The sequence below is a fragment of the Rhizopus delemar genome, genomic scaffold (assembly GCF_000149305.1).
Source record: "Rhizopus delemar RA 99-880 supercont3.9 genomic scaffold, whole genome shotgun sequence".
Classification (NCBI taxonomy): Eukaryota; Fungi; Mucoromycota; class Mucoromycetes; order Mucorales; family Rhizopodaceae; genus Rhizopus; species Rhizopus delemar.
The window spans coordinates 1,634,309-1,647,183 of NW_027137835.1; the positions used below are offsets into that span (position 1 = coordinate 1,634,309).

General features: G+C 32.3%; 4 protein-coding genes across 4 annotated transcripts; 2 read left to right on the forward strand and 2 right to left on the reverse strand.

Annotated features, from left to right (window-relative positions):
- Nucleotides 1–346: 346 nt before the first annotated feature.
- Nucleotides 347–792, reverse strand: RO3G_11702 (uncharacterized protein; the record flags this gene model as incomplete). The annotated part of the gene is made up of 3 exons (XM_067666286.1): nt 347–383; nt 447–571; nt 622–792. The coding sequence occupies 3 exons, from the start codon at nt 790–792 to the stop codon at nt 347–349; spliced, it is 333 nt and encodes a 110-aa protein (XP_067522387.1).
- A 7,497-nt stretch (nt 793–8,289) lies between these two features.
- Nucleotides 8,290–9,651, forward strand: RO3G_11703 (26S protease regulatory subunit 6B; the record flags this gene model as incomplete). The annotated part of the gene is made up of 3 exons (XM_067666287.1): nt 8,290–8,322; nt 8,388–9,423; nt 9,482–9,651. The coding sequence occupies 3 exons, from the start codon at nt 8,290–8,292 to the stop codon at nt 9,649–9,651; spliced, it is 1,239 nt and encodes a 412-aa protein (XP_067522388.1).
- Nucleotides 9,652–9,724: 73 nt separating this feature from the next.
- Nucleotides 9,725–11,605, forward strand: RO3G_11704 (uncharacterized protein; the record flags this gene model as incomplete). The annotated part of the gene is made up of 3 exons (XM_067666288.1): nt 9,725–10,106; nt 10,168–10,788; nt 10,869–11,605. The coding sequence occupies 3 exons, from the start codon at nt 9,725–9,727 to the stop codon at nt 11,603–11,605; spliced, it is 1,740 nt and encodes a 579-aa protein (XP_067522389.1).
- Nucleotides 11,606–11,647: 42 nt separating this feature from the next.
- On the reverse strand, nt 11,648–12,163 carry RO3G_11705 (uncharacterized protein; the record flags this gene model as incomplete). The annotated part of the gene is made up of 1 exon (XM_067666289.1): nt 11,648–12,163. The coding sequence occupies one exon, from the start codon at nt 12,161–12,163 to the stop codon at nt 11,648–11,650; it is 516 nt and encodes a 171-aa protein (XP_067522390.1).
- Nucleotides 12,164–12,875: the final 712 nt, after the last annotated feature.

Consider the following 12,875-nt stretch of genomic DNA (forward strand, 5'->3'; position numbering starts at 1 on the left):
ATCGACACAAAGGTAAAGAAGAGGGATAAAAAGATTTATATACCATACCCTGTAAGATGTATTCCGTCATGCAAACATTAAAATCCATTTTCATTAATCAACTTCGTTTCTTTTTTCTTCCTTGAGCGTGGGTTTAATGCGAATAATACCATGATTTTCCTTAAATAATACGGTCCAACATCCCTTTTTCTGCTGTTGTATGGAAGTTATAACCAGGATCTCCTTTACAAAAGCTGTTAGGTATTCCAGTAACATCTCTCCCTGCAATATCAACTCTACGAATAGCATGAGGAAATAGCAAAGCCTTCATATACAGGTACAGCATGCGTTTACACCATCTCATGAATCAAGTACGATACCAGTTGTTCTGCCCTGAAGAATACCTATATTGTATATTAGTAAGGCAATAAATATGCTGATATATACTCTCTTTTTCGTGTACTCACAAACTCAATACTGCTTGGATAGAAGTGAATAAAGCGGGAACGTTAAATGTTTCAAAAAAAATTTGAGCTGCTGTATCTCTATTTGCTCTAGGGTTCAAGGGTGCCTCAGTTAACAAGACAGGATGCTATAAATTAGTTTAATTTTTGCATGGTATTATTAAATATCGTGTTTAACCTCTTCAGAGAGCGTTTTGAGTTCATCTGTGTAAATGTATTGCCAGATTCTTTCCATGTCCTCCCAATCAGTAACAATGCCATGCTCAATTGGGTATCTAATCTTCAAAAGTCCACGTAATTCTTGAGCTTTTCTGCCAATAAAATTGTCTCCTTCAACTGCACCTGCCATGATGCGCACATGTTTTGGTCGACCCACCCTTAAAAAAGGTTAATTCACAAAAAAAGGAGGGTTTGTTGATGATGTTTGTTTACTTTACATGGATGGAAAAAAGCATTTTGGTTGTTCTTCTCCAGCAAAACCTGCTTTAATGACACCGGAGCCCTGAAAGAGATGAAAAGTTTAGCTTTCATTTTCTTTACTTTATTATATTGAAATGAGTTACATTATCTATGACGACAGGTTGGTTGGTTAGCACCTAAGAAAAAGGAATTAATAACAAGTAATTTGTATGCATATATCGAAACATACATCATCAAACTCAGTATTCATTCTTCTTATTTGCCCTGAAAAAAGAAAAGAAAAAAGAGAAAAAGTAACAAACTCAATGCCCCAGTAACCTAAAAAAGTGAGGAAGATTTGACCAATGAAATTTATTTATTTATGCCTTCTACGATTGCACAAACAATTAAATGCATGCAGCTTGTTCTCTTTGCCAATCTTTTTTCTTTAAAGATACAGTTTATATTTTATTAAATGTTCTTTTCAAATTACAAGATACATTTATACAAAGAACAGTTTTCTTGATTTGATACATTTTACTTTATTCAGAGATTAACGCAGATTGATATCAATATATTAATAAAATTAATGTCGTGCTCTCACGGCTGACTTCTTTCTATAAAAAATTATTTGATATAATTTATTACATCCAGTATTTTACGAAATACTTTGCATTTTTATAGCTTGGTATTTGATTTATGAGAACATACATGTATTCATGAATGCCTATGCCATATAAGTAACCAGTTAAACACAAAGTATAACATCCCACTTGCCTTTTATAATATGATCATATCGACAGCAAAACATCCTGGACTCTGTTTATATTTGCCTATCTTTTGAAATTATAGTAAAAAAATACTTACAGTGCTGCATAACATGATTTATGTATTACATGATAAAGCTTCATTTTAAAATCCTTCATAAGATTCTTTTCAGGATTATAATGTAAATTGGTGTCATATAATAAATACTCTATGACATGAAATAGCATAAATGCTGCCATATTTCACAATGGGTGCACAATATGCTTATTAAATAGGGAGCTATTAGAACTCTCTATAGACTTTTATAACCCTTGATGGCTCTACAAAGTTTATAACATTTAACTATTAAGTTATTAAATTGTATATACCATTACTTTTTAACTTTATCAGCATTAACAGCATTTTCTGAACCTTTGAATATACAGATTATGTATTTTTAAACATAATTCTTTGCAAAACAAACGATCAAGAAAAATTTATTCTTTTAGGAGAATACGTAATAGTCAGTATCTTGAATACTAGTGGGTTTCATGATTTTGAAATTACATCTGCGTTCTTTATTCTACAAGTCACTTTGCTTCCTTTAACAGGTGCTTATATGTTGGAAACTAAAGAAATTTAATAACTCGGCTGTTTAATCTAAGCCAAATTTTCAAGTTAGATATTTACGTAAATAAAACTGATGCTTTTTTTTATGTAAAGTCATAAATGAATTAAGAACAATGAGTATTATAGAAAATCTTGTAAAGAAATATCAATTAAAATAAAACAGACAAGTTTCCTTTATAAAACATTATAAAACTATTTTGAAAATAGGGTAAATTCTATTTTTTCTATCTTTCCTTTCTCTTCAAAAGTTAGCCCATCATTAAACCATATTTTTTAGCTTCCTCCCTTATGAGAAAATTTGCAATTATTTCTTCTGATCTCCACCTTTATTAAGCTATCTTCTTCGACTAGTCTATAACTCCATCAGATTCATAGGGAGAAATGTGACGAAAGATAAAAAAAAGGTAATTCCTTTTTATTCCTACATTATTGGCCTCGAATTATATTAATTAAATTTGTTTATATGGAATTTATTTTGCATTTTTTATATAACGTTAAATTTTAAGCACAACTATTTTTCTTCCTTTCATAAAATATAATACTAACTAAGGATAAGAATAAAAAAAATATCATAGAAAAAGGAAGGCTAATTGGGTTTAGTGCTTGAGAGATAAGCCTGACATGCCTTCATGATTAACTGAATTCTTTGTTTGCGTATAGATAAACTATAATATATAAGTGTATTAATAATAAGTGAGAATATATCCTAAAATCTTTTTGAAGCTATATTAGCCATAAAAGCAAGCCAGTGAGTTTGTAGAAGAAATAACTAAAGAAAAAATCAAATTGAAAACCTTAAAAATGGAATCCACTGTGATGATATTGCTTATACATCAAATCTGATAAATAAATATAGCAAAGAGCTTTCTATTACTCTGAAAACAAGTAAAAATATTTTAAAAATTACTATAAATCTTTTCTTTTTTGCAGAAAACATTTTATAATTTATACTATAAAATCAAAGGAGGTTTTTTACCATATAAATTATTGAGTTGCAAAAATAAAAAAAATAAAAACATCCAATAAAAAAAGTGTTTTGGAAAATTAATTTATTCTTGGATATAAAGCGATGTATAATATTCTGTCAAATGAATAATAGTCTACTATATTTATATGTTCGGGGCTTTTCTGTTATGATTAGAGTGTTTATATGACTTTTTTATTAATACACTCTTCAGTCTTTTATATATATTATGAATATTTGTTGATAGGTCTTTTCTTATTATTAAATATGGTTTCATTATGATACAGCATACATGCTAAAATACAAAACTTCATCTACTTAATGTAAATCACAACCAAAGGGCATAAAATTGACAGATTCAATGCAAAGTTGACTTCTCCTACAATTTTTGACTCTCCAACTTATATCTTTTTTTTTTTTCACTTTACCTTAAACAGGAGACTTTTTTTTTTTTTTTTTTTTTTTGTTCATTAAAGCATGAAAAATAAGACTCATAATATGATTAAAAAAAAAAGTGCATAAAGCAGCTATAAATAAAAAATGTGCTTTCCAATTGCTCATTCTATGAGCATATCCAAGAAATCTTTGTATTTGAATTCTTTATGAGACAAATGGAAATAAGATCAAGCAAAATATATGATACAAAATAAAAAATTAGCACATATTAAGAATATTACTTATAATTCAATAATTAGAAAAGGAACACATTTAGTTATAAATGCAAATAATAAGTAAAAGTTACTGTTTGTTTTTAAAACATAAATAACAGTCATCAGGTTTGAAAAAAATAAGCTAAGAATCGGAAGCCAATAATAATCATGCAGCTTCATTTACCGATCTTGAAGATGAATATGCTTAATTTACTACTGGATGCTGAGATTTATTTATGAGAGAACAGCAAACGTTAAAAAATCAATCACTACCGGTGATCTTTTACTATGTCCATAAAAATAGAAGCATGCACTTAATGAAATGGCTCAGAAGAAAATTACACATTTAAGGCCTTAAGGCGATTTTAATTTATCTAAGCATATAAACATTGATTTTCAACTGACACAATACTTAATCTAAGTCTTACAGTCATCAAAATGTAATTACGTAATTTTATGTAAAATCTTCCGATTTGTCATGTTTTTATCAATATACAAATATAAAAAGGTTAAGCTTATATTTCTATAAGATTAAAGGCAACATATCCTACAACCTACTAATTGATGTTATTCTGTTCATAAAACTGGTCAATGGCACTAACATTTAACTTCCATAGAACCTCTGGGTACCCTCATAGAATTTTCTTTCCATTTTGGCTGTATCAAAACAAGAAAAATGACACGTTGTAATTGTTTACATTATTTGTGTAATATCCTTTATATAGTTGTCAAACAATCTTAGTGATGGTAGTACAAATCATATATGGAAAGAGTGCAGAGTTTGGAATGAATTTCTCATTCTGTGAAATCTATGAAGGTATTCACGCCCAATACTATTTTTTTTTCTGATATTGAAAGTAAATAAATTACTTTGGAGACGTTAGCCACTAAAGATACTACAATGCTGAGCAGATGACACTAGTGTATCACTAAAATGTTATAAATTTTCAACTTTGAAAAGGTGGTATATACAATTCTTTCATGAAATAAATATCCCTTTTTCAAAAAAAAAAAAAAAAAAAAGCTTTTAATAAATTCTAGAAACAAGAGATTCAAAATATATCGTTAAGATACCAGTAAACATCAGGCTTTTATTGCGGATTATGGCAATGGATCAGCGGCTCACAAAGTTTAAAGAATATCTTTAAAAGAATACTAGGATGTCACAGGATCCACATGGTGTGCAAAAATAGAGGGGAAAAAAGAATGAATTAGAAGTAGTTTATGCCCACCTTCCAACATCTAAAACATACTTAATAGTTCAAACATATATACAAGTCTCTTAAACCTTTAGATTATGTATGGTGGATAAAATCATAAAGAGTATAAAAATAAGAGAATAGCAGCAAGCATTCTGATTAATAGGGCCAATAAATATAAGTTGAAGAAGGCAAAAAGAATAAAAACAAAAAATAATAGAATAAAAGTAAATGAAAACGAAAGGAAAAGGAGACTAAGAAGAAAAACAGTGAGTGAAGCCTAAATAATTTATAGATTTAAATGCAGTTGTGCATTTGAAGAAGGTGCAGTAGCAATCAAGAAGCATAGAACAAGAATAATTTACATCTTGCGTAAAGGGCTTAGCAGAAGATAAAACTATGGTAAATCATTGGTTGCCGGAATCAATAAGTTTGCACATCGTGAATGACAACTTAATCACCCATGCCAGACAGCTTGTCCGAAGAGGTAATACATGCAGATTCTTTTGTAAACACAATGTCTTTTGATAGTATGACTTGGTTTATTACTGACTTCATACATCATGTCTAGCACATCAGGCGTTGAGTTGATTATTAAATAGAGCAATTTCAATACATATTTATGAACAGACTAATATTTTCTTTTCTTTATTTGTATTAATTTAATAAGTTGAAAAATATCTAATTTAAACATTTTGATAAAAGAAATCTTGAAATTTGTTAAAATAAAAAGAATTAGGGTAAAAGTAAAGATTTTTTTTGACAATTTAATAAATGTTCAATTGGTTATACTAATATATTCTGATCATTTCTAAAAACTCATCAACGGTGAAGATTGAAATAAGTATGTTCCCAATCTTACAATTTTTTTTTACTACCAAATAACGAATACCGATGGTTAAACATAATTCTACAGAGTTCATAGAGAGATAAACTTTCAAGTTATCTACGTTCATACAAACAATGCTTGTGTTTATTAAAATAATACAGTATTTTTTTAAAGACGTTATATATCCCGTTAATTGCTCCAGATTGGCACCATTTTTTAATATGTAATAAATGCATAAAAGCGTTATCAATCATAGTCCTATGATTTGATCTACCATTAATAGATTTAAATTTCATGCACGAACAGATAAATATAAAAATTCCTTTTTAACTATTATTGTTACATTTCTAACGATGCTTTTGTTTTTTCATCGTTTTTATAAGGGATAATGATTTGAAACCCAAAGCCCATACTGATTTTGATTATAACTAAAAGAGGCTTTGATATTAAAGTAATGTATTTTTTTTTTCAATAATTTAATGATATAGTATTCGGCTCATATCACTTTATTGTCTTCAGTTGAAATATTTTGCTTTTGATCAAAGGTCAATAAGCCTTCAATTAAAAATAAAATAAAAAGCTCATGGAGTATTTGAGAATACTCTCATTGTTTTTGATACGATTCTCATTAATTTGAGAATTTTTTTACAGTGCTTCCACCGTCAATTGGACATTTTTCTGAAAATGAAATCTCTTTAAACAACTATATATTGCAGCAGCCATAATTTTTTAACAACTTAAAAAAAGACTTAATGGAAGGCTTCTTTGTTCCTCTCCTTTGTTTTTAGTAGTTACTCCATTTGATTCTAATGCTTCACCAAAAGGTAAGCCTTATGATACTGACACGTTGGATACTCCTTTCTTTACCGTTTTTGTTTCACAGTGCCCAGATATGAAGTAACGCGTTTTCTTTAGCAACAAACAAGCTTCCAATGCCTCGTTGGGATATGAAAAACAGTAGTATTATTCCTCTTATAAATATGAGTCTGACTTTTGATCTAACTGGTATGATGAATACCAATACTGGAATACCAAGTGTCAAATTATATTTTGTCTGAAAACTGGGATACTGGCCAAATGTTCATTAGCGTATTCAGGAACGCTTCTTTGAACAAAAAGGTATTGAGAAATATTGATAGATGAAGAGGACAATGTTTTAAATATTGTTGTCAGCAAAAGTATGTAAGATAATTGATAAATGAAAAACATGCATCAAGGTGTGGCTGCTGCAATATATGGTTGTTTAAGGAATTCCAGATTGGGAACTGTCAGAGAACTCGTATTAACAAAAAATTTCTTGGATCTAATTTTTTCTCCTCTTTTTTACGATCCTGGCGAAAATAAGCACTTCATCTGGCTCAATATACAAGAAGAAAACACAACAAGCTCAAGACCTGATGGCATAATAGTTAGTATTCCCCAAAAAGCTGAAAGCGTAACTCTAGGTTACTGCGAAATAAAAACTTCAGTTGTTCAAATCAATAAGGAGTTGGCGTTCGTCGACTTGGTTAGGTTGGCAACTTTTTCCCGCAACCTCATGTTGAGTGAAGCAAACAAGAAAGCAATATCTATTCAATCAGTTAGGTTCAAAATTATTGTGTACTTTATAAGATATTTTTCCTGAGGTTACTATGACAGATATCTTACCATTTGATGTACCAAGAACAATTGATGACTTGGCGGACCTTCTTCCAAAGATTGATGCGTTAAAAAAATTGGTCATGTGTATCAATATGAATGCGAGCTTCGATACAAAAGTTCTCAACTTTTGGAGGATAATAACTTGGACATGGTTAACCTAAAGCGCCGCAAAGCAAATATCTCCTCTTTCTCTTTGATCTAAATTAATTGAAACCATCATGTCCTTCTCTCTTCAACATAATGAATTATTTCATCTTCTCCTGCTACATTTCAACAAAGCAACAACATATGATCGTTGTTTTCGTTTGTTGTTTTTCTCAAAAAGTTAAAGCATTCTTATTTCTCTCCGCTGTATACTTTTTTAAAGCCACCTTTGTATATATGGTTATGTTCATTAAATATCCTTTTTTTTTTATTAAAAAAATCTTTCGAAATTAAAAAATGTATTTGTATATAAAAGATTGGCTGTACATTTTATGACCAATTTATTTTCGAAAAAGTGAGTAAATAAATTTCTTTTTTGGATCAAACTAGCTGAAAAAAGCAATAATATTTTTCTAAATTCCGGCCAGCATTTTCAGAAAAATGTCCAATTGACGATGGAAGTACTGTATCAGACAAAATATTATGCTCATTGTTGCGAGCATCAAAAGTTTTTATGGGCGGAATTTCAACTCAATTGAGTGATGACGTTTCTTTAAGGTTATCAGACGCGTTGCCCACCTTATATTTTTCTCTCTTTTTTTTTTTTTTTCTTTACTGAAAACAAAACCACTTCATTTTAATCATGGAAGAGATTGGGATTCAAGTTAAACAAGAAGTAAAGATAATAATAAAGCAAAGTAGTCTGGATGGAACAAATATTTAACGTGCATACATTTTCAGGTTAAAGACATCAACATTACCATTCTTCCTAAAGTTGGACAGCTTGAAGATCTATCAGAAAGAGATTTATATGTTAAATTAAAGAAACTTCAAAGAGATATAGAGTTTATTGAACTTCAAGAAGAATATATTAAAGATGAACAAAAGAATTTAAAGAGAGAACTCGTCCGAGCGCAAGAGGAAGTGAAACGTATCAAGTCAGTTCCACTTGTGCTTGGTCAATTTTTGGAACCTATTGATCAACATACTGGTATTGTGGGCTCCACAACTGGCTCCAATTATGTTGTCCGTATTCTCAGTACAATAGACCGCGAATTATTGAAGCCAAGTTCTTCCGTTGCCTTACATCGTCATTCAAACGCACTTGTTGATGTCTTACCACCAGAAGCTGACAGCAGCATTGCACTTTTGGGAGCAGATGAGAAACCTGATGTAGCTTATTCTGATGTGGGTGGTTTGGATATTCAAAAACAAGAGATTCGTGAAGCAGTGGAATTACCTTTGACTCACTTTGACCTCTATCGTCAAATCGGTATTGACCCACCAAGGGGTGTTCTCTTGTATGGTCCTCCAGGTACAGGAAAAACAATGCTCGTGAAAGCGGTGGCACACCATACAACAGCTAGTTTCATTCGTGTGGTTGGATCAGAATTTGTGCAGAAATATCTTGGTGAAGGTCCTCGTATGGTTCGTGATGTATTTAGATTAGCTCGTGAAAATTCTCCTTCAATTGTCTTCATCGATGAAATTGACGCCATTGCTACAAAACGTTTTGACGCTCAAACAGGTGCCGATAGAGAAGTGCAACGCATATTGCTTGAATTACTTAATCAGATGGACGGTTTCGATCAAACCTCAAATGTAAAAGTTATCATGGCTACAAATCGTGCAGATACGCTAGATCCTGCTTTATTACGTCCTGGACGTCTTGACAGAAAGATTGAATTCCCTACACCAGATCGTCGTCAAAAACGTCTTATTTTCCAAACAGTTACATCAAAGATGAACTTGTCTGAAGAAGTTGACTTAGAAGATTGTAAAGCACCTAACAAAAAAAAAGAGAAAAATGATAATTAATGCTTTTATTTACGTAGTTGTTTCACGACCTGATAAATTATCTGGTGCAGAAATTGCAGCCATTTGTCAAGAAGCTGGTATGCATGCTGTGAGAAAGAATCGTTATGTTATCTTGAGTAAGGATTTGGAGAAGGGATATAAGGCTAATGTGAAGAAAGAAGATTCAAACTTTGACTTTTATAAATAAAATAAGAAAAAGAGAAAGTTTACCAATATTTAATTTGTACTTTTTTCTTTCTATTTTTATAACATTACATAAAATGGCAACAATCAGCGCACCTTTTGGAATAGTGGATATGGGCTCTAACGGCATTCGCTTTGGTATTGTAAGTGCACTTGCTCGCCATTTACCTGTTGCATACGAAGAAAGAGCTCCTATCGCACTACTTGATGCTCAAGGTGACGAACGCGTCATCCCAGCTGATGTCATTGATCAAGTCATTACAAGTTTCAAACGTTTCAAAACAATTTGTCGAGATGCAGGTGTTGAAATTAGCAATATTCAGGTGATTGCAACTGAAGCAACACGTGTGGCTGTCAATTCGAAAGAGTTCTTGGATGGTATTTATCAAGCTACAGGTTTAACTGTTTCTTTGTTGACTAAGCAGCAAGAAGCATTGATATCCGCTTCAGGGATTGTCGGTAAATAAAAATAGGATGATAGCTTAGCTTCTAAACATAGTATTGACACTTTTTTAATTAGGTTCGTATAATCATGTAAATGGATTGACAATGGATCTTGGAGGCGGTTCAGTGGAAGTTAGCTATGTTATGACATCTCCCCCACCAGATAAGAAGCTAGATGCAATCATTTCTGACAATGTCTGTGTTTCACAGCATCCTGTTTCACTTCCATACGGTGCCGCGGCTTTGAAGAGAAGATTGGCCAAGTGTAAATCTAGCAAGGAAATAGATGCACTGTTTCATGAGGTTGTCTCTGAATTACAAAAGGCGCATGATGCATCCAATTTACCACACTTTTTGTGGAGTAAAGATGGATACGAGGTTTACATGAGTGGCGGCGGATTTCGAGCACTTGGCTATCTTTCCATGGCTATCAAGGCTCAAGATACATACATGCCACGTAGAAGTACAAATCGTCAACAAATGTATCCTATTCCAATCATCAATGGTTACTCCATGTCAGGTGGTGAACTAAAACGATTAGCAAAACATTATAGAAACAAGAAGCCTCAGGATTTGATGAGCAAACTAAAAGTTTTCCGTATTTCAAAAAGAAGAGCGTCCATGCTACCTGCCTCTTGCTTCCTTGTAAGCGCTATACTTCAAGTATTCAAGATTAAACGAGTTTATTTCAGTGAAGGTGGAGTTCGTCAAGGCTTTTGCTATCAATTATTGTCACCAGAAGAAAAACAGAAGGATCCTTATTAGAAGGCGTAAAAGCCTATGCTGCAAAATCAGAGTTTACACTCTCTCAAACCGAATTTGATGCGATTTATGACATTCTTGTGAACGCCTTACCTGAAATTTACCTTGATCCACGACATCCTTTGCAATTACACCGCCTGTTACCTGCTGCCATTCATTTATCTAACCTGACTTCTCATTATCCTAAAGAAACGCGTGCCTTTGTTGCTTTTCATATGCCTCTTGCTGGCGGCCCTTTGGCTAACGTGCCTGGATTATTGCATCACGAAAGAGCCATCTTGGCCGTCTTGTTAGCCTTTCGCCAAGGTGGAGCGGTACCTGATCCAATCTTTTATGCTGTTCAGGCCATGGTGGGTCGTAAAGGAATTTCAGTATGTAAATATATTGGACGACTCATGGAACTTGTTTTTGCTGTTTCACCACTTAATCCTGGTGTAGGACTCATAGAGAGTGGAATGTCATTTACAATTGTTTTAGCAGAAGATCCAGGAAGTGATAGTAGTGATAATAGTAGCAATAATAGTAGTGATGATGAAGACAATGAGGGAGAAGATAACAGAGATTTTTACCCCTCAGTGCAACTAAGAATTAATTTACCAGATGTTGAGTCATCTTTAGTGAATGCACCTGCAGTCATGTCAGTGATTGAAAGCATAGATAAAAAAGTAAACAACAAAAAGTTTGATATGGATGAAGAGCGTCAACCATTAAAATGCCCTAGTTTATTCTCTGTTGAAGTATTAAGAAAGTAAAGAAAGTAAAGAAAATAAATATGTTGTATGCATGTAAATAAATTAGTCTTCATATCCTTGAATGAATTGATTAATATCAGACACACTATCTTGACCAAATATATGATTTTCATCTGATGATTGAATATCACCTAGACTTGTAGGGGATGGTGGTAAGTTGAAAGAAGCACGATGACTGCTATTCGATTGTGGTCTATTTTGTTCTAATGGGTCTGATTGAGTCTTGATACTCTGTGCTAAATGACAATCATAAAGAGGTTTACGGCCCCAACAGTTAAAATAACTAAAGTAAGAACGATAATCGATTGCTTCGTTCACAATTTTCTCTGTTATTTTATCGTATTCTTCACTTGAAAGGTTGTAATTCTTTTGGAAAAAATAACGGTAACTATTTAGTCCAGATTTGAGAGAATTATTCATTGTGTGACAAATGGGACCTGAGTTTCCGGATCGAAGCATTCGTACAATTTGATGCATGTCTGTCATTTGCCCTACTTTTTGGAGACAGCTATACATGTTTTTGGCCCAGTCAACATCAACATCATAATTGTTCTTCATCGTTTCTGGAAACTTCTCAAATAGTTTGTACGTCGTGGGACCGATATTTTTTAAAATAGGATCAATGTCTCGAAATTCAACAAAGCCACCTGGTTTCACTACTCTTTTAATCTCCCTAACAACTGTCTTTTGAGAGACAAATAAGTTTTTTTTTTGTTTGCTTTATGAAATATAATGAGATTACTTACTGTCCAATCTGAAGAAGAAAAACATGTGTAGACTTGACGCATGAATACGTAATCAAAATAACTATCTGGAAAAGGCAACCCTTTAGGGTTTAGGATATCATATTGTATAAAGAAGGTGTTGGGTGGTTTAATCGCAGTTGGATAATTTGGTGATATATCAATACCATAGAAATGGGCATGTTTAAATTCTGTTGCCATTTCAAGTATCCAGGTACCATTCCCACATCCTAAATCCAGTACCCTTGGCGGGGGAAGGTCTTCCCAGTTACTTTGACTTGATCCCGATGAACCCCGTCTAGCTGAGGATACCGAGCCCGACAATAGACCACGAACAGGAGCTGAGAAATTGCCATTGAATAAATGTTTATAGATAAAATGCTACGCCAAAAAAAAAATCACGTTAAAAATATAAAGCTTAATTTTTTTCTCCATTGACATGTACCGCTTGTACAAGTCGATCTTGTTCTTCATCATCATTTGGTAAAATATATTTTGTATTAAAATTCTGGTATCTTCTTCCATTT